The 26,624-nt window shown below is 44.0% G+C and overlaps 4 protein-coding genes across 7 annotated transcripts; 3 read left to right on the forward strand and 1 right to left on the reverse strand.

Moving 5' to 3' along the window:
- The first annotated feature begins 3,913 nt into the window (after positions 1-3,913).
- Positions 3,914-7,026, forward strand: LOC110488844. 2 transcript variants are annotated; one of them, XR_002468492.2, is made up of 3 exons: positions 3,914-4,891; positions 5,049-6,204; positions 6,308-7,026. XR_002468492.2 is itself a non-coding variant. In XM_021561267.2 (2 exons), the coding sequence occupies exon 1, from the start codon at positions 4,008-4,010 to the stop codon at positions 4,881-4,883; it is 876 nt and encodes a 291-aa protein (XP_021416942.2). In that variant the 5' UTR covers positions 3,914-4,007; the 3' UTR covers positions 4,884-4,891; positions 5,049-7,026. The 2 variants fall into 2 exon arrangements, 1 of the variants encoding a protein (XP_021416942.2); XM_021561267.2 differs by having other exon boundaries at positions 5,049-7,026.
- A 309-nt stretch (positions 7,027-7,335) lies between these two features.
- On the reverse strand, positions 7,336-9,793 carry LOC110488846 (beta-crystallin A1-2-like). Its single transcript, XM_021561269.2, has 6 exons — positions 9,715-9,793; positions 8,951-9,033; positions 8,713-8,831; positions 8,383-8,524; positions 8,062-8,204; positions 7,336-7,928 (listed from the first exon to the last, which is right to left on the reverse strand). The coding sequence occupies exons 2-6, from the start codon at positions 9,023-9,025 to the stop codon at positions 7,781-7,783; spliced, it is 627 nt and encodes a 208-aa protein (XP_021416944.1). The 5' UTR covers positions 9,026-9,033; positions 9,715-9,793; the 3' UTR covers positions 7,336-7,780.
- Positions 9,794-11,246: 1,453 nt separating this feature from the next.
- Positions 11,247-13,600, forward strand: LOC110488845 (beta-crystallin B1-like). The gene is made up of 6 exons (XM_021561268.2): positions 11,247-11,336; positions 11,684-11,802; positions 11,938-12,056; positions 12,242-12,374; positions 12,596-12,738; positions 12,897-13,600. Exons 2-6 carry the CDS (start codon positions 11,689-11,691, stop codon positions 13,066-13,068), a joined length of 681 nt encoding a protein of 226 aa, XP_021416943.1. The 5' UTR covers positions 11,247-11,336; positions 11,684-11,688; the 3' UTR covers positions 13,069-13,600.
- Positions 13,601-19,906: 6,306 nt separating this feature from the next.
- LOC110488847 (zinc finger and BTB domain-containing protein 49) lies at positions 19,907-25,936 on the forward strand. 3 transcript variants are annotated; one of them, XM_021561271.2, is made up of 3 exons: positions 19,907-20,364; positions 20,520-20,635; positions 24,373-25,936. In XM_021561271.2, exon 3 carries the CDS (start codon positions 24,378-24,380, stop codon positions 25,548-25,550), a length of 1,173 nt encoding a protein of 390 aa, XP_021416946.2. In that variant the 5' UTR covers positions 19,907-20,364; positions 20,520-20,635; positions 24,373-24,377; the 3' UTR covers positions 25,551-25,936. The 3 variants fall into 3 exon arrangements, with proteins under 3 accessions (XP_021416946.2, XP_021416947.2, XP_021416945.2); XM_021561272.2 differs by lacking the exon at positions 20,520-20,635 and having other exon boundaries at positions 20,068-20,243; XM_021561270.2 differs by lacking the exon at positions 20,520-20,635 and having other exon boundaries at positions 20,069-20,364.
- The last annotated feature ends 688 nt before the right edge of the window (positions 25,937-26,624 follow it).

Below are 26,624 nucleotides of genomic sequence, written 5' to 3' on the forward strand. Positions count from 1 at the left end.
CCTATGTGTCTCTCCCTAAATTTGAGGGCACTTAATACAGCAGATTCTCTCTCCTTGCTCCCCTGTTGCACACTCTCCTGTCACTTGGTAGAACTAGAGCTATTTAAAGATGCCACTCTCCTTCATTTACTCTCTCAATCATGCGCAGTGTCATGTTTCTCCAGAATCCACACAGCAGGGCAGGAGAAGGAAAACTAAAGAACAGATTGAGAAAGAGGGAACACCACCTGCTCCAGATGGCATGTTAGTAAGGATTTAAACATGTTGACTTCAGACCCATGAAGATTCAAGTCTTCAAGTCAAACTTGGAGCAAAGAGCAAAACCTTACCAGCCATGGACTATTGACAAGCACTGGGGGTAACTAGTGTCTGTGTGAGAGAGCAACAGCTACTGAGCACAGGAAGTGTGTGGTGCAAGAGATTAGTGACTTGAACTACAGAATGTTCTTTGCATTTATTTTTTCCATGGATGATTAGCCTAACTGGAGACATCACAGGCTAAAAATAACTTAAATATTGAAAGAGTTTTGCATCACTCTTCATTCTACTACTCCACTATGGATAACCTCTCTTCCCCGTCTTCCAACACGCAGGATGGTTCGCCCACCATGTTCCCAGACTCGTCTCGCCGCACCACTCACACTGGTAACCAAGGTGGGTTGGGATCATTGGTATATGAGGTGGGGGTCGTGTGGGCTCACCTGCGGCCGCTCATACCGTTCTTTCTGATCAGTGCAATGGTTGTGGCAATCATCTACCTAATCCAGCACATTATCTACTCTGGGCCATTCACCGATCCACTCTTCTTTGAGAAATTCGAGGAACGTTGGCCTAGACCCAAACCGCACAAGGATACCTCACCCTCAAACCCAGTCCTTTTCACTGACCCTATGGAATACACTGGGAATGGAACCCTTTGAACCTGAGTCGTGGAATTTGGATGAATTCTGCCTGTGCCATAGGATTCTATTTGAAGGTGGATCAAAGGTTTTTAGAATCTCCCTGTGGAATTTGCGGTGAAGTTCATTATCAGATCATGATTAGATCTGCATGTGACTCCCAGGGGCTTCTGTCTTTGACTCAATTGTGTCCCTATGTCTGTTCTATTCAACAGCCACTTGGGCTATGTATATATAATGTGCAGATTATGAGAACCTGGAGTCTGGACCATTACTAGGCTATAAATAGTCTACAATGCTCTAATGTCTTAATCTAGATTTATTAGCCCTGTATAACTGTCTGTCAGTGACGGTGAATTTATTTCATGATTTAAATTCCAGTAGGTCTGGCCTAGATCTACAGTTAATTGTTTTAGATTAATACAATAATCGTAATTTGGGAGAAAAATGAAAATTGAGGGGGAATGAAGTTTTGGTTTAAAAAATGTTTACTCGTCTGTACAGTTTACAGTCCAGTACACACTACACAAATAAAGAATTTTCATAGACCGTATGGATTTTCTCTACAGATGCATTTGTGGCAACCCATTTAGCAGTGTTGCCAGGTCAAGCTAAAATGTGTAATCCAATGACCACTCAAAACCCACCCAAAAGGCCTGAAAACTTGCCCAACTTTTTTTTTCAGCAGCTAGAGGAGTTTGTCATTATGGAGACAACTATTGGATAAATGTGCAATCTAAATACTTATGGTCAAATTGATTTTCTGCATTTTTCCCTTTTTATTGGTTCATTTCATTAAATTATTTAATCTGAACTATTGAAATGATTGATAGTGAATGGTTAAGAGGTATGGTTTTTTTTTCAGAAAACTTTCTTGTGAAATGGTGTTAACACAATGTTAATCATTGTGAAATAGTGTTAATACAAGTCACATTGCTCTAAAATAATTGTATTCCTTTAAACTGGAGTATGAAAAACTAAAATCCCCAACAATTTGCTTTTTGGATTTGATTTCATAATACATTTAAATTAATGTGTAGAGATAAGTACACCAAAACAGTAGTGCTAGTTTGGTAGTAGCCATCCATCTAGGATGAAGTGATCCCCACACAAGTTGGTGCTGCTGCTGCCATTACCCATATGTTGCTCTACAGAGAGTAGAGGAACAGACAGATAGTGCTGGGTTAGGCCAACCAGGAGCCCCACTACCAGGTTGAAGCCATTTCTTGGACTTTATGGGACACTCAGAAACAGGGTTCCTGCCAGTGAGGGGCCAAAGGAGGTACATGTTGGTGATCCCCATAGAAGCTGCAGTTGCTTCTTGGTTGTGACGTCTGTACTTTCATCAATAATCAACGAGTTAGACTCGTTCACAATTTTATTTATTAGTTCCTCATGCACTGCGAGCCCTATAACTTCATGAGCGCTGTGCATTTTGTTCTGGGGAAATTGATTCCTTTCTTTGCAATGTCTTCAATGCATCCCAGGTGATCTAGTTGCAATGATGGAGTGGCATGCAAAATGTGAAGCGATCTGTAAGGCTGATTGTTTAACTGTTATTCTCATACAAATGTAGTTCCTGAATCAAACAATGTTCTTGCATTAGAAAATGGAGCAGCATTTCTCTTGTTTCTCCGTTTGTGAATGAGAAATAAGATCGGCGTGGTGGGCCCGCATTTTTCCTCTGCAATATACCTACAACCTTTTCTGTCATCTCCCACGATGCTAATACATTACATTATACCCCTTTCTATTTCCTAGTTTTTGCAAAATGTTCGCCCATTTACCTGGCATTCTGACAGTAGAATCGTGTCTAGACAGTAAACTAGCGTGTTAAGTCTGTTAGTCTGCTAGCTACGTACTCAAGATAGAAAGCACATTGATGGATCCTCTCTCTTACACTGTTGGATGCAATGGATGTCTCTTCCTTGCTGTAATGATTGGTAGGACTGTGGGCGTTCAGGATACAAAGAACCACGCAAATAATAATGTTGAGTGAGAATTATAAAGCTAGCTAGCTAGTGCTGCTGTTCCTTGTTGAATCTCACGTCACTTGTCATGATGTGCGCCCGCGCTGTTAACCCTGACTGACGTGGCTCCGCTGAGCTGCAGCATACAGTACTACACACTCGATGTGATAAATATATTTTCCAAAGCATCTGGTCTTTGCCTAAACCTTAATAAGTGTGAGTTGTTTGCTGTTAAAGACTGTGTGATACCCTCTATATGCAATATTCCAGTCAAGGAAAAAGTAACATACCTTGGGATTACCATATATCTAAGGATCAACAAGAAAGATGCTCATTAAATTGTATACCTATTATTGAAAGAAGAAAAAAAAGAAGTTGAACCATTGGATGCAGAGGGATTTATCCTTGAAAGATCGAGTTTGCTTTCTAAAGCTGAAGGTATCTCCAGACTTACTTATGCAGCCCAGTCCCTATATCGTACACATTATATTAGGAAATCTGTCGTTATGAACTCACATGAATATGGTGGTCTCCATTTTTTTTGATTTTCCTACGTGGAATAAAAGTTTTAAGATAAGTTGGGCTAAACATGTTTTAAAAATTCCAACTTCAATTTGGAATTTCATCCCTCATATCTTCTCCCGTTTTGGTGGCCTCAATTTTATGTTACTTTGTAACTATAACTTTACTACCTGAAGTATCAGTTACTTCCTCGATCCCTCCCAACCACAGGAGGAGAACCTGAGAGGGAGGCAGGGCCGGAGGAGGCGGGTGGGGGGGATCTAAGAGGGGGGGAACTGAGAGGAGAGCCAGGAGGCTGAGAGAAGGAGGTAGTAGAGTGAGAGGAGTCCTGAAGAGGGGTCTGAGGTTGAGCAGGGGGTGATGGAGGTGTCCCAGAGAGCAAGACTGAGAGCAAGACTGTGGAAGTGGTGGGTCCGAGCCTTCGTCCCCATCTCCCTGCCCCTAACCTGACCCTTTCCCTGTCCCTCGTCCACACTGCCCCCCTCCCCCTTCTGCCCCCCCCCCCCCCCCCCCCTCCCCAGGAGGACTCTGTCGAGCAGTTTGACCGCCTGCTGGAGGACATCATGATGGGCCTAAACTTCACCTGTGGTGGTTGCCAGGATCGGCTCCTAGCGCCATGGACGCTGTTACCGAGGTGACCGGTGCGGGTGACCGTTCTGGAAGTGCCAAGTCTTCCTCAGAAGTGGGGCTGCAGCAGCATGTGGAGGGTGAGCTGAGTGACATCCAGGACCACTTCCTCAGGTCGTTTGAGCAGCAGGTGGCAGCATCCAACCCAGTGGCACAGGGAGAGAGAGAGGGGTCTCGAAGCACAGCCAGCCTCTCGGAGCCTTACACCGCTCTCAGGAACTATAGTGGAGCCCAGATGGTGACCAGCACAGCTGAACACAGAACTCAGAGCACTCAAGTCAGAGAAGAGCAGAGCTACACACACACAGCCTATAAACACCCCTCTAACGCTGGGCAGAGTAACACACACGTGGCCCAGGTATACATGCCTCAACCAGAACCCAGCTACACATACACAACCCACGTAGAGCAGTGTAGCACAGTCACACACCCCGCAAACACACACCTTCCTCTCTCTCACACATCACCTCTTCCATACTCAACTCCTAACAGTGTCCAGCCCACCTTAGCTCTACCCCCTACCAGTCTGCCACCCAGCCCAGGGGAAGAGAGGAGGGTGATGACCAGAAGACGGTTGCGAGCCGAGATCAACATCCAACCTAAAGTCAGGCCCAAGAAATGTCATGGGGAGAGGAACATAGACAGGACCAGACTACTGATCAAGAAGAAGAGGAGGATAAAGAAAGGGTACTCCATGAATGCGAGGAACTGCAAGATTGTGAGTGGTCCGTTACCGGATGTGGATGATGTGTTGCTGTGTGTGTCTGTCCGTACAGGCGAGGAGCTATGCCAACCCGAGGATGCTGCCAGGGAAACGCCTACCCCCAGCAAACTGCCCAATCAGGTCGGTCGGCTGAGAAGATAAAATCTCAGGTGAGAGTCTTTCCTCAACATTTGATGTTATGAAACATCTGCTACTATTTACTCAGTATACTTCATGCATTCTTCAGTAAATTGTTAGCCGTGTATAATTTGTATAGGTGTTTTATGGCTGAGTGGTCTAATTATAGTCAATGTTGTTATCTCTCAGACCAAGGCCCGGCCAGCAGCAGTCTGACACTACCAAGAAAACCCCACCCCTACCCAATCCCCCGATCAGCCCAATCAGAACCCCAGAGAAGCTCAGAGGTCAGAGTGCCCAGCCAATCAGACAGGGCGAGGAGGTTGTGAGGGGAGTGTCTGGGGCAGTGGCTATTGTGAAGAGAGGGAGAGGCAGACCACCCAGAAAGAGAAACGTCAATGGTGTGTGTGCAAAGGTTACATCTGCTCCAGTTCCACCAGAACAGACCAGCCTCCCTGCAGAACAGACCAGCCGAGGGGCAGAAACAAAGAAGAGTAGCAGAAGAAGAGGAGGAGGGAAGAAGCCTCAGCTGGAGTGGGAGAAAGGATCAGACCCAGCAAGGAGAAGAGTAGGAGAGTAAAGGAGTCAGAGGAGGAGAGGTGGAAGGGAAGGAAGGAGACAGAGAGACCAAGTGTGCATGTCCAGAAGTAGAAGTAGTCCCACTGGTCCAAACGCTCTCAGAACCTCACCCTCCCATCTCCGTTCCAGAAGCCCCAGCCTGTGGAGAGCAGTTACACCCTGAGGACAGAGAGGAGTCTGGGAAAGAAGTGACAACCTCCTCAGCCTTCCAGAAGACCAGGGAAGTCCTGCAGACACAGTGCAGAATGAAAGATGGAGAGGAAACGGGATGGGCTATTTTTAAACCACAAAAGACCGATCAGACAGAAGAGAGGGAGACACGGATGGACAAAATAGATGTTGAAGACATCAGAGCGATAGATGATTCTGATGAAAGTATTGATATAGATGGAGATGGAGAAGAATGGATGACAGACAGAGCAGAAAAACAGACCGAACTCCACAACCCACCAATCCAAATCGGAGAGTGGAAGGTCACAGTTCAGATGCATTCTGGGATAGTAAAGCCTCCAGTCTCCTATCCTTCACGTTCCATCCGAGAGGTGGACATCGAAGGGTCAACAGGAAGCTGGGAGGAAGAGGAGGAAGTGGATGTGTTGGGGGGCTTTAGCGCCTCCCCAGTCCCTCCTATCATACTGCCTGGCTCCTGGGGGGAGGGGCTTGGTTCTGAGGCGGAAGAGGAGATTGATGTCATTGGAGGAGAGTTGGACCACACCCCTTTTATTGGATATATGTCATCTCTGCTCTGACTGAGTGCATACACACGGTAGTCTACATTATCAATCAGATTATCACACTCAACTCTAATCTGAGGTTTCTTTGCTTTTACACTAACTATGACCATGTCCCTCCTATACCTGTTTCCCTAGTGTGACCAACATCTCCCCCTGCTAGGAGACTGGGATATGGACAAACTGCTGTGTGTGGACCATCTCACAGTACAGAATCAATGAGGGGCTGCCACATAGACAGCCGTGGCATAACGACAAGGAATGTACAGATTTCTGCTTGATGGAGAAGCATGATTGTGTGGTTGAGTTCCTCCAAGTTACCAATTGTTAAACAAAAGAGGACGAATGGATGTTTAAAAAAATGGGGACGTTTTTGTTGTACCTTTTTTCTACCTCACCTTGTCTTTAGAGCTCTGTGCTTGAGTTCTAGTTTTCAGCACTTAGATCGTCAAATATGAACATGTTTTACACTGTGGGTCAGTTGTGCTCTGTTGAAGTCTACATCTCACTGCCCAGACCTTTACAACATCATTGTGTTAAAGTTTTCAATGACCCGTGTAGAAAAACACCAGCTATATTTGCCTCTTGTGCAGAGGAGTTTGGGTTCATTCATATACCAAATGTTTCATTGTGAGTTGCCAACAAATCAGGTTTTACACTGCTGTTAGTTCAGTTTCACAGGAATTTACGACTTTCATTGGTTGAGTGTCAATCACCACAGGCCTACATCTTCCGATTCTGCTTTTGGATTGTTCTAGAATGGAATCACATCATGTTTGTCATTATTACTGTCCTCCCCAGGTGTTTGACTGTTTTCTGTTTAAAAAACAGATTAAAGATGTTCTTGTGTGAATATATTTTAAGTGCAGCCTAAATAGCTGAGATGTTTATCATGGTGTTGTAGTGTCTTTAAGCGGTGACAGTAATCTGAGTGGATACAGCAAGGCTATTCATTTTTTGTAAAAAAGCAACAGGTTTATTTGAAGTAGTTTTTCAGTTATATCTATGTTTATCAGAGGGTTTGACATGCAGTGTACAAGCCCTTGGCTTATTACATTGGACCCAAATAGCTCATCTTGAGACGCTGCTATGTTGAATCCCATATGGTATTTATTATAGATTATCCTACACACACACCGCATAATGATAGGACAGGCCTGCGCGACTGAAGTGAACATGAGTTTATTAGTTAACCTTTGGTTCAACCTCCTACACACATCACATTAAGGCTGCACTACGGTGGTGGCCATCTTGAAACTGGTGCCTGTTGATGCGTTGACCTCTGGTTCGAGCAGGATGTGTGGCTCCCTGCTCAGCCCAGGTGACCTGGACAGGGGTTCAGGTAGTACAGCGCAGGTGTGTGTCTGTGTGTGGGTGCTCTACCCTGATAAAAAATAAACTGTTATGTCAGTCATGTCAGTGTGTGTGTGTGTGTTCCTGTGCTTTACCGGTGCGATATAGTCTCATCGTACCTCGGAGCGGCTGTGTGTGTCAGTGTTATGTGGTGAGTCGGTAGTTAGGGGCAGCTGGTCTTCCGTTGGGGGGGTAAAGGGTAAAGCAGCATCTGGGCTGGGGATTGCGGTTCTTGGGCCTCTCAGCCTCTAGCCCCTCTTAATGCTGGATACGGCGGATAGACTGGATCTGGGGGGTCTGGGAGTGGGAGCCCCAGTTCTTCCAGTGCTGGTAGTCTCCACTGTGTCTCTCACACTCCATGATGTACTGCTGGCCCCTGTAGCCGGGGTACTGGTAGCACACAAAGCTGGGGGATAGCGATAGGAGATATTCATTTAACACTGAGGTTTAGCATATCGATCGTGTGTGCAAAGTATTAAACCACAGCTGTTTGCTAACACGTAGCGTGTGTGTGTGGTGAATAATAGAGGTTAACTTACGCGCCACACTGCACGTGCATGGAGCCGACCTCAGGCATGGACCAGCCCATGGCCTGCAGGGAGGGGTAGTCGTCACACAGCTCAACACTGCGGCCCATGAAGTTCTCTCTCTCAAAGATCATCATACGACTGCTCATGTGGGACTGAGTGAAATAGAGGAAGGTTACACATACACACAAAAATATGACCATATTCCAAGAATTTGGGAGTTTCTCAAGGAAGGCCTCAATAGAATGTATCCGTTTGGCAGACATAAAAAAAAACTGCATTGATTCTCTTTCACATCTCCTCTTTCTCTATCTCACACACTGTGGTACTCACAGCACAGTAGATGGGACGCAGGGACATGAGGCGCTCCACGTGGTAGGACAGGGAACCGCTGTAGGCGTCCCAATGGGGGTACTCTCCTCTCTCCAGGATGAACTGCTGGCCCTGGAAGTCATGGTGCTCAAAGCCCACCCAGCTACAGTGGGGTGGGAGAGATATTTTACACGTTGAACTACCATCTTATACACCCACATTGAACCAGCCACTATAAACAAAATAACTCGCTCATCCGCACAGACAGACAGATTACACACCTGGATTCCTCTGTCCATAAATAAACATTCCCACTAAACAGATGGCGTAAACACACAGTGTGAAACTCACGCCCCACTCTCCACTCTGATGGAGCGGATGATGTCCAGACCACACTCGTGGATGTTACAGCACTCAGAGGTGAACTCCTGGCACTTGCCCTGGAAGTGCTCCTGCTCGAATACAGTCACCTACAGAGAGAGATGGGTGGGGAGAGGGAGAATAAATGGAAGATGAGAAGAGGGACATTTCAGGTGACAGAGCCCATCCCACTTATGCAAAGGTATGTGGCTCCTCTAAGGTGTGTTACCTTGAAGAAAGGAGCCACGCCCATTCCCGAGTTGACAAGGGATTGCATCATTGGTGATCTAGTGGTTCTGTACATCTTTACACCTAAGAGGCAGGAGTCAAACGTTCCATTACACAATCTCCTCAACTCTCCTACACTCTATAAGTCACCTCAACGCCAACAATCCACACAGACAGAGTAACATTATATTATATTTTATTACATTCTATGTTATTCTATAATCAAGGCTTCACACTGGTATTCAAGTGAACATGCCTTGGAAGACAACCTCTCTAAAATGTTTCCCGTTTAACACTTCTCCTATCCGCTATGCACTATTTGGAAGAAATGTCACTGCAAAGTCTCTAATGAGCTGAATTCATACTAATGCCGATCAATGAATCTATGATAAAGCTACACGATATTGTATCTAACAAGCTCGCTCCCTGTTTTAGCCAATCGTATTAAACAAATAATACGCAACAAATCGAAATTATTGTGAACTAACGGTAAAACATCACATCGTTTATTGTCCATCCAAGTTTGTAGGCTACACCAGAATAGGCAATATGGAGACACGGATCAGTTAAACGAGTCTACTTACTATACATTATGTAGCCAATCTATGCAATGTGCACTGCAGGTTAACGTGTTGTTTCAGGGTTAGTGCTTTTTGGTGAGTTTTAAATGAATGTGTAAACGCGTCTTGAATAAGCCTGCAATGGCCTATCTGACTGACTGTCCCTATAATTTGCATTAAATGCGTTACGGAGTTGGCACCTTACCTAGTTTGGCACTTATTCGTGATGAGCTCGGTAGTGACACGCGCCTAACGCTATCTCGCGTTGAGCTTCAAGAGATCCTGGCGCTTCAGTTTTATACGGAGTGACGAGAAGCGCCCCCCCTGGAGCGCGTCCATGGTGCAGGCCTTTGGTACGCGCACAATAACTTTTTCCCACCTAGAACACTGGCCAACAGCGCGCTCCTGTTATTTCCGGTCATGCCATCGAAACTGCGCGATACGCCAGTTCAGCATTAACTATGGAACGCCAGTCTTCTCTGTGCACAGCGTTCGGGGTTTGCCCTGAATGGGAGAGGAACAATAACGTCCCGGTCAGTTCGTGCTGGTCAGCAGTCCGGTGTGCGGCAGTCACAAAGGCCGGGATAGAGGTGGAGAATGTGGAGATTAAAGGGGCACATGCACCGTTTGGGTAGAGAGAAAAAGTCAGTATACAAATATGTTTATAATAGAATATGGACAGGATAGAAACATTTGAGAATGAGAAAGTGTTGGACATCTATATGTAATAGTATCTCCTTAGTCACTAAACACATAGGACAACACAGAGATGTTTTGCCCCCTTTCACAGATGCCATGGGTAGCACACACAAACACACCTAAATCATGCCACACATCCATCTGAGTCCTCATCCATCCTTGAGTCCTATACATGGTACCCTGGCCCCTTAAGCACACTAAAGTCCCCCCCAAAAAATTGCACCACACTCCTCACACCTCAACGAAATCGTACTGACACCTTATAGACTTGACACTCTCTTAATCAAAACCCTGTAGTTTGATAATGTGAGGTCCAATAATGCATCAATTAAAAAGTACGTGTTAATGACTTGCTTCAGGCTTGAGCTCCCATTCAACTGTTTCAAAACCGATGGTGATGAGATGAGACTCAGAGAGAAGACAAGACCAGAAATGTTCTGTTTGTAATAGAAGTTGGTACTGATTATGAGCAGATGGTTAGCGCACTTCACATGTCCTCTCATGTAAATAGTGAGCCTATTCAGTAAATATCCTTCCACCTATTCAAGCTAGATTTTAATGTTTGATCCCTTAAAAACAACATATTATTACATTAGTAGGTAATGGTTTTATGTGTTGTGATAGTTTGTTCCACTTCTTGATGTATTGTTGCTGTTATTCTTTAGTTGTCTACCTTATGCACACTGAGCGTGGGAAATGTGCTCCTCAAAATGACATAGGATCAATATTATTATGATCATGAACACAATATATGTACAGGTCTTTGTCACAGGTTATACCAGAGTGTGAAACATGTAATTAGTTGCTTATCACAGATACTGGTACAGTGTTATCGCTCAGATACCGTATCTGTTCGTGGTTAGACCCTATCATCATGTACAGTATTCCACTATCAACCCCCCTCCAATCCTTCTCAATGAACCATGGATCTCATTGGTCCCCGTGGCTGGCCCCCCCTCTCTGGCTGTCCCTCTCTGATGATGCGGTGGTTCTATTGTCTCGTGGTTCTGACCTCAGCAGGTTTGTTTCTCTGTCTCTAATCCTCCTCCTCTGGGCGCCAGCATATAAAAGGGCGGGGCGCACTCTGAGCCACAAACACTCTCTGAGTGAGGCAGATCACACACACAGGTAAGAGCAGCAGACACACACGGCACACATGCTGGCACCTGCATACACTGGTAAAGAGAGAAGGGAGAGAAAGAGGAGTAGCAGCTGTTCAGCAGCAGTCTGACTTTGAAATCAGTAATTAGAAGTCGCTATAATAATACATGTAACATTCATATTGTACATCACTATATTACACATGTAGACTGCATCCCCAAGCCCAAATACCACTCTTCCCCTGATAGCATCCATTCACTCCATCTTCATCCCTTATTGTATTTCCATACATTATTTGTGTTCCCAACACCTTGGATGTGTTTTCTTGACTGTTTTGAGACTGTTTCATTCTCATCCCTCTCTCTCCCTTCCAGTCATCATGTCCAGTGATAAGTCCAAGGCTGCTTCCCAGACCGACGGGAAGGCTGCTTCCCAGACCGACGGGAAGGCTGCTCAGAGCAAGAAGTCTGAGATGGGCATGATGTCCTACAAGGCAAGTAGTCCTCAACTAACAGGACGTCTCCTGGCTCCAATCTAATGGAATATCATCGGCTCACTGATACAGCCAGACACCATCTGTGTTGATGATGTACTTATGTCTGCTTCTCTTTCTCTGTTTGCCCCTCAGATGTTTGTGTTCGACCAGGAGAACTTCCAGGGTCGCATGGTCGAGATCAGCAACGAGTGCATGAACGTGTGTGAGATGGGCATGGACCGCGTCCGCTCCCTCCGCATTGAGTGTGGACCGTAAGTCAACCTCTCCAGTTTTTTAAACTATATATTAGTGTCTATTAATGTCCTGCTATCCCTGTAGCTTTGTGGGATAATGGTAGATGTAGCAGTATCATTTACAGTAAACAAAAAAAAAATCCTAATTAGATATGTCAACACAGCTGTATAATAAAGTAACACTGTCTTTCTATCCTGTATAGCTTTGTGGGCTTCGAGCAGATGAACTTCTGTGGCGAACACTACATTCTGGAGAAGGGAGAGTTCCCCCGTTGGGACTCTTGGAGCAACTGCCAGAAGAACGACTACCTGTTGTCCTTCAGGCCCGTCCGCATGGTGGGGACACTCCTCTCGTCTTTCACCATCTCTCTGTGTCATCTGTTCTCTAATTTTTCTCACTTATACACATCCTCTCTCTTTGTGACTTGCTACCTACCCCCTGATCTCTCACTCTGTCTTTCTTTACTCTCTCTCCATTTTTGTCTCTCTCCTGTACATTTATCTCCTGAACACCTCCCTCATTCTCACACACCTCTCTCCTTTCCCCTCTCTCTCAGGACCCCGAGAAGCACAAGATCTGCCTGTACGAGGTTGGGGAATTCAAGGGCCGTAAGATGGAGATCATGGACGATGACGTTCCGTCTCTGTTCTCCTACGGCTTCACCGACAGGGTCGGCAGCATAATGGTCAGCTGTGGAACGTAAGTGTTGCTATAGAGATGGAAAAAGGAATTGACAGAATTAAACTCACAACTAAGAACACATAAATCTAGAATGAAAAGATTGTAGGAGAACGGCTGATATTTTAGTGACAGACTTGCCTAGTGACATAATTTGGTCTTCTCCTTTTCCCCCTCAGCTGGGTGGGCTACCAGTTCCCCGGATACCGTGGCTCCCAGTACCTTCTGGAGAAGGGCGAGTTCAAACACTTCAACGAGTTCGGCGCCCGGCACCCCCAGTTCCAGTCCGTGAGGCGTATCCGCGACATGCAGTGGCACCAGCAGGGATGCTACACCATGGCCAGCAAGTGAGGCTCAGGGAAGGAGAGAAAGAGAAAGAGCGGAAGAGAGGGAGAGGGGCGGAGGAAGAGAGAGAGGGGGAGAGATGTCTGAGGCCTTGCCGAACCCCTGGCTGAAGCTTACCATCTGAAACAGCAAGGGAGAGTGGTGACATTAAAAATCCCCCCCTCTTTGAAACCTCAATTGAAGGACCACCTGGCTACAGAACACCTGAAAATCAGACAACCCCTCCATCACTCTCTCTCTACTCTTCTCTTTCTCTCCTGTGATCCGACCTTAGCTTTTCCCTCGTTCACCCCCCCCCCCCCCCCCCTTCCTTTTTCGTCCCCCATTCCTTTCTCCTGCAGTCCATTGCAGCACCAAAGAGGGAACGAGAAATATCTTGCTGTTTTACACATGATTCTCGGCTCAGGGTATGATGCACCATGGGAAAAGAAGTTTCAATATCCACCCCCCACTTCCTAACCCTGTGTATCGCACACCCTCTCTGCTGTACAGAATCCTGGCCAACTTTTCAATAAAAATGAAAATCTTGATTTCAAAACGTTGTCTTTGCATTGTGACCGATAACCCTCATGACCAAGATGACACTGTTAAAATAAAAGTGCTATAACAGGTCATAACATGAAAATCATATCAGTACAGACTAGTCAATCTTGATGAAAAGGTAATCAAAATACACATATGTGGCCTTCATAAAGGAATTGCTTTGATGTTCTATAACTGGATACTTTTGAAACATTATTTGTAACCAAAGAGTATTCTAGGATTGTTTACATGTTGATCTCATAGGAGAATATGAAGTCAGAGCTGAGCACTGCAGATAATTTCCAAAGCCACCCTTTGCCTTGATGACAGCTTTGCACACTCTTGGCATTCTCTCAACCAGCTTCATGAGGAATGCTTTTCCAAACGTCTCGAAGGAGTTCCTACATATGCTGAGCACTTGTTGGCTACTTTCCTTCACTCTGTGGTCCAACTCATCCCAAACCATCTCAATTGGGTTGTGAAGGCCAGGTCATCTAATGCAGCACTCCATCACTCTCCTTCTTGGTCAAATAGACCTTACACAGCCTGGAGGTGTGTTTTGGGTCATTGTCCTGTTGAAAAACATGATAGTCCCACTAAGTGCAAATCAGATGGTATGGCGTATCACTGCAGAATGCTTTGCTAGCCATGCTGGTTAAGTGTGCTTTGAATTCTAAATAACTCACTGACAGTGTCACCAGCAAAGTACCCCCACACCATCACACCTCCTCCTCCATGCTTCACGGTGGGAATAACACATGCGGATATCATCCATTCACCTACTCTGCTTCTCAAAAAGACATAATGGTTGGAACCAAAAATGTGGACTCATCAGACCAAAGGACAGATTTCCACCGGTCCAATGTCCATTGCTCGTGTTTCTTGGCCCAAACAAGTCTCTTCTTCTTATTGGTGTCCTTTAGTAGCAATGCTCGTGTTTCTTGGCCCAAACAAATCTCTTCTTCTTATTGGTGTCCTTTGCAGCAATTTGACCATGAAGGCCTAATTCACGCAGTCTCCTCTGAATAGTTGATGTTGAGATGTGTCTGTTACTTGAACTCTATGAAGCATTTATTTGGGCTGCATTCTGAGGTGCAGTTAACTCTAATGAACTTATCCTCTGCAGCAGAGGTAACTCTGGGTCTTCCTTTCCTGTGGCGGTCCTCTTGAGAAACAGTTTAATCATAGCGCTTGATGGTTTTCGCGACGACACAAGTTCTTGAAATGTTACAGATTGACTGTCATTTCACTTTGCTTATTTGAGCTGTTCTTGCCATAATATGTACTTGGTCTTTTACCAAACAGGACTATCTTCTGTATACCAACCATACCTTGTCACAATACAAATGATTGGCTCAAACGCATTAAGAAGGAAAGAAATTTCACAAATTAACTTTTAACAAGGGACACCTGTTATTGGAAATGCATTCCTGGTGACTACCTCATGAAGCTGGTTGAGAGAATGCTAAGCGTATGCAAAACTCTCATCAAGGCAAAGGGTGGTTACTTTGAAAAATGTCAAATATATTTTGATTTGCTAAACACTTTTTTGGTTACTTCCATATTAAATAAAGGTAAAAAATAAATAAATAAATAATATGCGTTATTTCATAGTTTTGATGTCTTTACTATTATTCTAAAATGTAGAAAATAGGGGGGGGGGGGGGTTAAAGAAGCAATAAAACTGGCCTTCTTTAGACTAGTTGAGTATCTGGAGCGTCAGCATTTGTGGGTTCGATTACAGGCTCAAAATGGCCAGAAACAAAGCACTTTCTTCTGAAACTCGCCAGTCTATTCTTGTTCTGAGAAATGAAGGCTATTCCATGCGAGAAATTGCCAATTTACCCTTAAAACACCAGGGCCTACATAAAGCTGTCCCAACAGCAGAGTCCCAACAGCAGTCCCAACACCTTACCAATGCTACACCTGGCTATCAGCGGAGCCTTGTCTGGCAGTGAAACAGTTTATTCAGCTTCATTTAATGCCTTTTAAAAAAAGAATAGCTGATATGGCTGACTTGCTTAAACAAATGTGGTTTCTACTGACAAATTAGATGTACAAACTATGGCATAAAGGGACGAGAGGAAAAGAGGCAATCCGTAATTTCGATTAAGACACTAATGAGTGAGCTAGGACAAACGTAGTCAATTTAGCTATTTGTTCTGCACTTTTGAAATGTCCAGCGACATAATTCAGAACATGGGCCGTTCTTATAGTACTCTCCCTGTACACCAAGTCAGACCCGTAGGATAAAAAAAGGGGGCATATAAGCATAGAATGAAAGCTCTTACAATATTCAATGATGACATTTCTTTAAAACAGGCTATAGGCTACATGTACACCAGCAAGTCAGAGCAGTAGGCTAAGTTATGAGGGGGAAAGGGACCAGATTATTAGGGTGAGGCACATGGATTACTAACAGTTTACTACACAACATACACTTGGTATTGCTTTCTTAGCTACAGTCTACATATCTCCCTGGCATATTACAGAATTTATGCAGCAGCATACAAGAGATTTCTGGACTCACCTTGTTGTGCTGTGCTCACTTGAACAAGGTGGCGCGGTGGTCCTTCGTGGGCAAATTTTGTCATCAAACTCTGTCATTCTTTGGATTTATGGTGCTTTCAAGGCAACTGGGGGAAAAAACAAGGTTGAATCATGATGTCAGTGATCTTGAGGACGGAGTTCTAGAAAGAGGCCCAAGTTCCCTACTTGCAATTCTGAGTTGGATGACCATTTAAAACGTATATTCCCAGTCGGAGCTTGTTTTTTTCCAGAGTTCACAATCTCTGAAGTCTGAGATTTCCCAGTTCCGAGATTCCCGTTCTTTTGAATGTGACAGATGTCATGCTGTATTGACAGCATGGCCAATGTTGAACTTTTATCCTTTTAAGCTTGGAAAAGAGACCCTTAAACCCAGACTTGGACCACACACCCACTCCACTGAATAGCAGGCTAGTGATTGCTTTGGAATGCTTGCAGTTAGCTACTGATTCCTTCCAAACCACTCATTGTTGAATTTGCGGTTTCTAACTTGTTGTGTAATGCTTATGTCCAATGGCCAATGATCACTGATGTTTTATCTATAATTTCTCTTCATTATTTCTCTTCATATGACAAGGATGGAAAAGGATTTGCCAGTAGATTGTCGACTTGATTCATGATGATGATGACTGCGAGCTTGCTTGTTAAGATTTTGAAAGTATGATGTTGACATGATCAGTCCAATCAAAGTTACTGTAGATATAACGTGATTTGACGTGATTTTATCTGTGGCCAATGACCTTGAGCCTTCTTGAATGAGCACTTCTAATGTAACTCTATGGTAGCACCCAAGTGGCTTGAATTTGAGCTCTACCCTTAGATTTGGCAGTGACATAGTGTCCCCATGAGTGACAGAACACTGAGCCAATCATGGTGCAACTAGAACACATTACCAACCCCTACACTCCGTATTTTCCGCTGGCTACCCCACCACCGCAGAAAGCACTGAGCTACTGTAGACTGAAACACCTTCATTTTGGAGCTGCCTTACTCAAGAAATCAAAAAAGAGACAAATTTTGTATGGTCTTTATTAACATTTTTTTTTTTTTTTACGTTGTTTGCAAACTGATATTTATTTATTTTTATTTCACCTTTATTTAACCAGGTAGGCTAGTTGAGAACAAGTTCTCATTTGCATCTGTGACCTGGCCAAGATAAAGCAAAGCAGTTTGACACATACAACAACATAGTTACACATGGAATAAAAATAAAAAAAAATCAATAATACAGTAGAAAAGTCTATGTACAGCATGTGCAAATGAGGTAGGATAAGAGAGGTAAAGGCAATAAATAGGCCATGGTGACGAAGTAATTACAATATAGCAATTAAACACTGGAATGGTAGAATGTGCAGAAGATGAATGTGCAAGTAGAGATACTGGGGTGGAAAGGAGCATGATAAATAAATAAATAGTATGGGGATGAGGTAGATTGGATGGGCTATTTACAGATGAGCTATGAACAGGTGCAGTGATCTGTGAGCTGCTCTGACAGCTGGTGCTTAAAGATAGTGAGGGAGGTAAGGGTCTTCAGCTTTAGTGATTTTCGCAGGTCGTTCCAGTAATTGGCAGCAGAGAACTGGAAGGAGAGGCAGCCAAAGGAAGAATTGGCTTTGGGGGTGACCAGTGAGATATACAGTGGGGCATAAAATTATTTAGTCAGCCACCAATTGTGCTAGTTCTCCCACTTAAAAAGATGAGAGAGGCCTGTAATTTTCATCATAGGTACACTTCAACTATGACAGACAAAATGAGAAAAGAAAATCCAGAAAATCACATTGTAGGATTTTTAATTAATTTCTTTGCAAATTATGGTGGAAAATAAGTATTTGGTCACCTACAAACAAGCAAGATTTCTGGCTCTCACAGACCTTCTTTAAGAGGCTCCTCTGTCCTCCACTCGTTACCTGTATTAATGGCACCTGTTTGAACTTGTTATCAGTATAAAAGACACCTGTCCACAACCTCAAACAATCACACTCCAAACTCCACTATGGCCAAGACCAAAGAGCTGTCAAAGGACACCAGAAACAAAATTGTAGACCTGCACCAGGCTGGGAAGACTGAATCTGCAATAGGTAAGCAGCTTGGTTTGAAGAAATCAACTGTGGGAGCAATTATTAGGAAATGGAAGACATACAAGACCACTGATAATCTCCCTCGATCTGGGGCTCCACGCAAGATCTCACCCCGTGGGGTCAAAATGATCACAAGAACGGTGAGCAAAAATCCCAGAACCACACGGGGGGACCTAGTGAATGACCTGCAGAGAGCTGGGACCAAGTTAACAAAGCCTACCATCAGCAAGGGCATTGAAGATGAAACGTGGCTGGGTCTTTCAGCATGACATTGATCCCAAACACACCGCCCGGGCAAAGAAGGAGTGGCTTCGTAAGAAGCATTTCAAGATCCTGGAGTGGCCTAGCCAGTCTCCAGATCTCAACCCCATAGAAAATCTTTGGAGGGAGTTGAAAGTCTGTGTTGCCCAGCAACAGCCCTGCTCACTGCTCTAGAGGAGATCTGCATGGAGGAATGGGCCAAAATACCAGCAACAGTGTGTGAAAACGTTGTGAAGACTTACAGAAAACGTTTGACCTCTGTCATTGCCAACAAAGGGTATATAACAAAGTATTGAGATAAACTTTTGTTATTGACCAAATACTTATTTTCCACCATAATTTGCAAATAAATTCATTAAAAATCCTACAATGTGATTTTCTGGATTTTTCCCCCTCATTTTGTCTGTCATAGTTGGTGTACCTATGATGAAAATTACAGGCCTCTCTCATCTTTTTAATTGGGAGAACTTGCACAATTGGTGGCTGACTAAATACTTTTTAGCCCCACTGTACCTCCTGGAGCGCGTGCTATGGGCGGGTGCTTCTATGGTGACCAGTGAGATGAGATAAGGCGGGGCTTTACCTAGCATAGACTTGTAGATGACCTGGAGCCAGTGGGTTTGGCGACGAATCTGAAGCGAGGGCCAGCCAACGAGAGCGTACAGGTCGCAGTGGTGGGTAGTATATGGGGCTTTGGAGACAAAATGGATGGCACTGTGATTGACTGCATCCAATTTGTTGAGTAGAGTATTGGAGGCTATTTTGTAAATGACATTGCCGAAGTCGTGGATCGTCAGTTTTATGAGGGTATGTTTGGCAGCATGAGTGAAGGATGCTTTGTTGTGAAATAGGAAGCCGATTCTAGATTACATTTTTAATTATGTGACATGTATTAATGCCAAAATAACATGCTAAACAGGTGGTGCTCAAAATAGGTGGGGCTCTTCGTATTATTTATTAAAATATTGATATATAGACATAGGGTTAGTTGGTGGTGCGATTTTGTCCTTTCCCCCTTCCTTTTAAATTGTTGCGTCACAAAATGTAACGTGATCGACCACACACTACCGTACAGTAGGTGGCGGCATGCACAAACAAAGTGAGCGAACGCCATGATACCAAAGACGAAGAAAGCCCAGTAAAGATGTTGGCTATACTGACAAGAAACATGTCTCTCCGCCCTAACAATGGGAGACGTTGTCCACAAAAGGGCACAGCGGGTTGTCTAGCTCCCACCCATCCTTTCTTAGGATTGGTGGATACATCTCATTATTGTAAATATTTTTGAATATTCGATGAGGTTGTTCCACGTCAAACGCTTGTATTCAATAGAGATGCTACTAGCCTCATCACATGAATATGCATAACCATCTCGAGACAACTACGAAATAGTTTTTTTTCTCAGTTGCCGGTTTGTCACGTGTCTCATTTATATCAGTACACTCGTAGCAATTTAAACATTACTAACTTCTAATCCAATCAAATAAACCTCAAGTAGAAAATAAGCCATTATTTTGTTGTTGATGCCGAATTCGACACTCCACACAAAAACTCCTTGCTTGGTGGGCGAAACAACGCTACCTGCTGGAGGGAGACTTTTTTTTTTGCGGAGTTGGGCCTCTTCCTCTTTGGTTCGTGTCCACCCACCAAACAGTATCGTTTCCGGAATGTTCATGGCTTCGGAAGGTTCAGAAATCCTGGAATTTGATAGCTAACCATTCACTGGAAACAATAACAATCAACTTTGACATGTGGTTTCGTCATGCGGATCTGGTCAGTTTTATTTACGCTTGATGCTTCTCGTGTGGACTTTTTTTGCAATCTAGCTAGCCAGCAACTAACAAGTCAACAGACTATCTTCCAGCTGATCAAAACAAGGTCAATTGACGATGCGGTGAGTCGAGAATAAACTATTTTACTAGCAGTTTCTAAACATTTAGCTAAGCGACATTATGACAAATATACAACGGTTATGGCTTTCTGTCGTATTAGTAAATTAAGTACATGCGCGATAATAGTAGTTTACAACTTTACTACTTTTCCGCGCAGTTCCACGCAATTTGGATGTTGTTAGAAGACCCCGCCCTCTCTCGGCAGCCTCAGCAAGACGCGGAGAAAGTGCGTTTTCTATAATTCACAACTAGTCCACTTGAAGCCAGAACCATGTGAGTCTCACCCAAATATTTATATATACACTAGAATACTGATTGGGGGCGCTGTGTTCAAGCCAACGTGCGTGCCTCCCTTTTCGCACTTCCTCACCATTGTAAAACATATTATTAACGTCTACATTCGTTTTTATATTAGACACCTTAATGCATAATTGTAAATTATTTTATATGAGCACATTTTTTATTGATTACTAATGTTAATGTCCCCACTACAACAACAAAAATACTTAAATACCTGAACAAAAATATAAACACAACATGTAAAATTTTGGTCCCATGTTTCATGAGCTGAAAAAAGATCCCAGAAATGTTCTAAATGCACAAAAAGCTTATTTCTCTCAAAAATGTATGCACAAATTTGTTTGCATCCCAGTTAGTGAGCATTTATCCTTTGCCAAGATAGTCCATCCACCTGACAGGTGTGGCATATCAAGAAGCTGATTAAACAGCATAATCATTACACAGGTGCACCTTGTGCTGGGGACAATAAGGCTTCTCTAAAATGTGCGGTGTTGTCACACAACACAATGCCACAAATATCTCAAGTTGAGGGAGCGTACAATTTGCATCCTGACTGCAAGGATGTCCACCAGAACTGTTGCCAGATAATTTAATGTTAATTTCTCTACCATAAGCCACCTCTAACGTCATTTTAGAGAATTTGGCAGTACCTCCAACCGGCCTTACAACCACAGACCATGTTTATGGAGTCCTGTGGGCGAGCGCTTTGCTGCCCCCGTGGTGGTGGGGTTGTGGTATGGGTAGGCATAAGCTACGGACAACAAACACAATTGCAAGGTTTATGTGAACAACAGATGGATATCTGTATTCCTAGTCATGTGAAATCCATAGATTAGAGCCTAATCAATTGACTGATTTCCTCTTATGAACTGTAACTCTGTAAAATCTTTGAAATTGTTGCATGTTTTGTTTATTTTTTTGTTCAGTATACATGTAATTTTGTCCTTGAAACATTTAATTGAAATACTGTACTGAGTTCCATTCATTCCGATGGAGGACCACTTCTTCTGAGAGTGACAATATGGCCGACCGGTGTCTTCAAAGCCTCTCATTGGACAATACATTTAATCAGCATTCCAGGGTTTATATCAGTGTTGTAGTACTACACATTGAGTGTGGTGGTCTAGTTGTCAAATACATTTTTACTTGGTCTTCTCTCTGTGTCAGATACATTTTTACCTGGTCTCGGACATTGAGGACTTGTAATTTCAGACCAGCGGAGTAAAAAGACCACCATTAACAGCTTCCATTCAGTCAGCGCATAAAAACGCTTTGCCAGGCCAAATATATACACTCCTTTTTTGAAACAATATCTTGTTGCCTATTGAAACCTGGGATTCCTACTTTACTTGTAACATTACTGTACTTTACTTGCATTGAAAAATATCCTCAAAGTTTGTCTGGATTTCCTTGACTCTGGTAGGGAAGAGTGGGGTAAATTGTTGACTAAGTTGCGTGCTTACTATTAGTAAGGGGAGACAGGGAGAAATTCTAATAATCTTTATATCTATAGTAGACATGTTTGCGCAGTGGCAAACCTATTGGACCCCTAGGCCTTCAGTGTGTGACAGGCTGGTGATGCTGAAAGGACAACAACCGTAATACCAGGTCACTCATGTAGGAGAGTGCACTTTTGTCAAACACAAAGGGCCAATGATGTAGTGGAGGCTATATGCAGGTATACGCCCCATACCAACTTTGTCCCTTATGAAAAAATATTGCAGTCAGAGTGCAGTATAACTGCAGTTAATCTGCAATTACTGTGTCCAAAATACCACAGTTGACCGCAGTTTCAAAACTGCAATCATTTTGTAAGGGGTTTTCATTGGGCATTGCCTAAACTCACTTCTTAATCCCTTTGGTTGCATATCAAAGTAGTGTACTGGAGGTATACAGCGTATTAATTATGTAGTACAATAGAGAAATCATGCACAAAGTTGCCTACACAATTGCAAAGAACGTGAAATACATGCACATGTGCGCATTACACATATCCTAGTTTCCGCAGAATATAATCTGCAGGCAGCAAGAGCGCGCAGCTCCCAACTCGTTTTTGCATGGAGCAGCTCACAGAATAATTACATTGGTAGCCGGTAGGGTAGGAAAGACATTTCAATTCTTGATATCTAGCAGTAAGTGCTCACTAAGGCAACAATGGGTATGCAAACCAGGTATTGAAAAAGTTTGGTCCATAGTCTTGGTTAGTAGGCTATTTACGAGGCGCAATTCAGTCATCATACGCTGCTTGCATGAACATTTATAAAGGCTTTCCCAAAAAACCTTTCCAATTAAATGTTGACTTGCCTACCTGACAAAATGATGTAATGCTGATTTGTATCAATGGGGAAAGCATTTGTTTTGCTCAATTGATTTAAAGGGCAACAATATATTTTTTAGATTTTTCCCAGACCTAAAAAATAGTCTCCTGATGTGGTTTAAGCATTGTTGTGGACTTAGAACATCACATTTGTGTCCTTTTTAAAAATGTATTTAAAGTGTGATTTTTAGATATTTAACAAAGTGGTGCAATTCTGTCACACAGGACCCACTTCGTCAGGCACCACTGCATAGGGCTGATGGTCCATTCACTCTGACATATTAAGCCAGTAGGTCCCAATCATAAGAATACAAAAAACAAAACCATTAGGCTAAGCATTTCCCAATCGAAATGTACAACTATTACTTACCATTGCAAAAAAAAACATTTCACGCTCAACACACAAAGTAACCCGTGATCTAAAGTTTAAATGAAATAATGTTTCACGCACAAGTTATTTTCAAAGAGATGGCTAACAACAGCAAGCGCGCTGCAATAAAAAACACAGTTCCACTCACCAGATGATCATTTCAAACTTAACTTCATGTTGAAAGTTATTATTTTAAAGGGGGGAAGCTAACAAATTAGCAACAACATTCTCTTCGATAACACCTGCTGCAGCCGCTGCAAACTATCCTACAACAAAAGCTAGCTAGCTAGACCGTGGTAAAACTACTGCTTGCTATTGCACAGTGACCTTTTGGCCTTCCATACGTTTTGTAAAATCATCCCATGTACAATGTAATTGGTTGATTCAACTGTCACTCCAAAATGTTGAATGTCAAATGCCTTTGACAAAATTACAGTCATGGTCTTGAATTGAACTCACGTTTTTCTGGTCTTGACTGTCTCAAACCTCTCGTCCCCCTCCAAGTCTCGGTCTTGATTCGCTCCGGTCTTGGTTTTAGGTGGTCTTGAACCCAACACTGGTTTATATCACAGGAGGTTGGTGGCACTTTAATTGGGGAGAACGGGCTTGTGATAAGGACTCGAGCGGAATCAGTGGAATGGTATCAAATACATAAAACACATGGTTTCCAGGTGTTTGATGCCATTACATTTGCTCTGTTACGGCTATTAATATGGGCTGTTCTCCCCTCAGCAGCCTCCACTGGTTTATATACATACTTGGTGCTACCACAGGTTTTCTACAAAGGTAGAGTTTGTTTTGCAGGCCCTGTCCCATGTGGGCGGAGTTGCACATTTTTGACCATTCCATTGGCCTTTAAGTGAAATCTCCACCCAACCTGGTAATCTGGCCATGCAAAACAAACTGAGCTCCACCATTTGAATAAAGGTTAAATGAATAAAAAAGATTGACAGCTGATTGTGGTTATGAAATGTAAACAAGATGCTTATGTCATGTGTTCTAATACCATTTGTTTTGTCCTAGTGGTGATGGCCTGGGAGATGGACAGCTCACACGGACCAGGGTCACCCCAAAGAATTCTGCTCAAAACGGAACATTCCGAGGTCGAACTGGTTTCCAGAGGTCAGGAATCCCACCCTACCTCATGTGTCAAACAGGAGCGTACAGAATTATTTGTTACGAACCCTGAGCCTCCGAGGCCAACGCACATCAAAGAGGAGGAGTATGAGACCACAGTCACGCCCCTTTTATTACTTACCAAAGAGGAGAGTGAAGACAAGGAGATTCCTGACTCTAAACCAATGACACTTGAGCTTCACGACCCAGCCAGCCAATCATGTACAGCCCAAGAGGAGGAGAAAGCTGAGCTGAAGAAGTCTAGAGGAGTGTTCCATCCAAAGAATTCCTGTCTCCCTAAGCTTCAGGCCCCCTCTCAGCCCTCGGCAGCTGCAGGCTCCAGTCCTGTGAGTAGGGAGGAAGATGAGACGGAACCAGAGGTACAGGAGGACCAGGGCCCTGGAGACTGGCTAGCCCCCATGGAGGACGACGAGGCCCTGGGTGAGGCCCAGCGTCGACGGGGCTTTGAGTCCGCCAGCCGCTCCCTTTCTTCCATCCTGGGCTCCGACTCAGAGTCAGACGACAAGGAGGGTGAAGAGGACCCCACTTGGGCCCCTGCCGACCCCCAGACCCTCCAGGACGACCCAGATGCTGACATTCCCGCTCTTCGAGAGGCGTCCCCACTGTGGCACAGGAAAAGAACATCATCGTCACGAAGTCGAGGCAAAAGATTTAGAGAGGGAGGTAGAGGTGGTGTCTCCTTGTTTCCAGAACCCAAAAATAAGCCCAAAAACTTTTCCTGCCAGGAGTGCGGGAAGGCCTTCATATCCCGCCGTGACCGGGAGAGGCACATTCGCACTCATAGCGGGGAGAAGCCATTTCCCTGCCCCAGATGCGACAAACGCTTCAACGACACTGGGAACATGCGTAAACACATGCTGATCCACTCGGGGGAAAGGCCCCACCTCTGTCCAGACTGCGGCAGGGGGTTCTCAGAGAGGGGGAATCTCAGCAGGCACAGGGCCCACATCCACGGCAGTATGCCCAAGTCCGAATGTGAAGACTGTGGGAAGACCTACATAGAGAAAGGAGGTCTGGATCGCCACATCAGATCTGGAGCCTGCTCTGCAACAAGAAAAACATGACATTTTATAAATGAAAAAGGTTCCTACAATTACAGTCCCGTTTCAGCAAGTACGGCCTCCAGCGATCAAACTATCAAATATGAATGGCGACTTAACGGCCGGTGACTAGAGAGCTCGCTGGGAGAGTTCGGTGATTCCTTACTGAAGGTATTTTTCGCAGCATTAGGGGGTGGGAAGTTTCATGATTCGAGAGAAAATAATGACATTATGAAAAACCGTGCGTATGAACTGAGAAGCTGTGTAGAAAAATCAATATAATAGATGAAGAGATGATCTAGTCTATATTTTGTATATACTTTCTCCGTGAGTGCCTTTATGAGTGAGAGAAGTGCTTTGTGAATGTGATGATCTGTACTTCACTGTTAAAGTAAACAATCATGGATTAAGAACTGTGTATGTGTGTGTTTCTTAAGTCTAAGGCCTGGATTCAGTGCACGTTATAGGGTCCACTATAAGCGACTTTAAAGTGCAGTTTACGCTTGAGCTGAGATGCACAGCATTTTTCATAAGTGCCTTTTGAAAAGCACATTGTCGGCTTCTGTCTAGTGGGCTGCGCTATAACACCCCTTGCATTGAATCCTGGCCTAAATGTTGTTTCCCATGGCCACAAGGTAAAGGTAACTTGCCTATACACTCCTGGAACAAAGTACACACTGAAAGAGAATAAAGGTTTTATGAGTTATGGATCTACACAACCACAAGTGAGGAGCGAGGTACCAGAGAAAAGTGGAATGAATCAGTGCATAAGCTTCAGACAAAAATGAGATACTTTATTTCAAACAGTCACGTAAAGGGTCATACATTGTCTAAAAGTAGATCAGTAGGGAGCTGGGTCGTATATTAATTAGTGCATACCGTAGCAGAACATTTTGCAACGGAAAACAAAAAGAGTTCAATATTGGTCTCTCCCCGTTTTGTCCTGTTTGTCCTTCCTTCCACCCCGAGTTGTCAAACGTATCCAACCGGTCATACCCATCCAAACACCAAAACACACAGAGGATCCGCCCTAAAAAGCAGTCAGTCCTCACTCAGAGAGCCTGTACAATAACAGATGTAGGATCTTAATTTGAGCCA

The sequence above is a fragment of the Oncorhynchus mykiss genome, chromosome 14, assembly GCF_013265735.2.
Source record: "Oncorhynchus mykiss isolate Arlee chromosome 14, USDA_OmykA_1.1, whole genome shotgun sequence".
NCBI classification, from domain to species: Eukaryota; Metazoa; Chordata; class Actinopteri; order Salmoniformes; family Salmonidae; genus Oncorhynchus; species Oncorhynchus mykiss.

Bases quoted from the DNA above. Each gene is read 5' to 3' on its own strand.
- LOC110488846 (XM_021561269.2), bottom strand. From the start codon at position 9,025: ATGTACAGAACCACTAGATCACCAATGATGCAATCCCTTGTCAACTCG. The intron at 8,525-8,712 runs GTGAGTTTCACA...ACCCCACTGTAG, and splicing joins ATCAGAGTGGAGAGTGGGGC to CTGGGTGGGCTTTGAGCACC. The intron at 7,929-8,061 runs GTAAGTTAACCT...GCTATCCCCCAG, and splicing joins ATGCACGTGCAGTGTGGCGC to CTTTGTGTGCTACCAGTACC.
- LOC110488847 (XM_021561271.2), top strand. From the start codon at position 24,378: ATGGCCTGGGAGATGGACAGCTCACACGGACCAGGGTCACCCCAAAGA.
- LOC110488845 (XM_021561268.2), top strand. From the start codon at position 11,689: ATGTCCAGTGATAAGTCCAAGGCTGCTTCCCAGACCGACGGGAAGGCT. The intron at 11,803-11,937 runs GCAAGTAGTCCT...TTTGCCCCTCAG, and splicing joins TGGGCATGATGTCCTACAAG to ATGTTTGTGTTCGACCAGGA. The intron at 12,057-12,241 runs GTAAGTCAACCT...TATCCTGTATAG, and splicing joins CTCCGCATTGAGTGTGGACC to CTTTGTGGGCTTCGAGCAGA.
- LOC110488844 (XM_021561267.2), top strand. From the start codon at position 4,008: ATGGACGCTGTTACCGAGGTGACCGGTGCGGGTGACCGTTCTGGAAGT.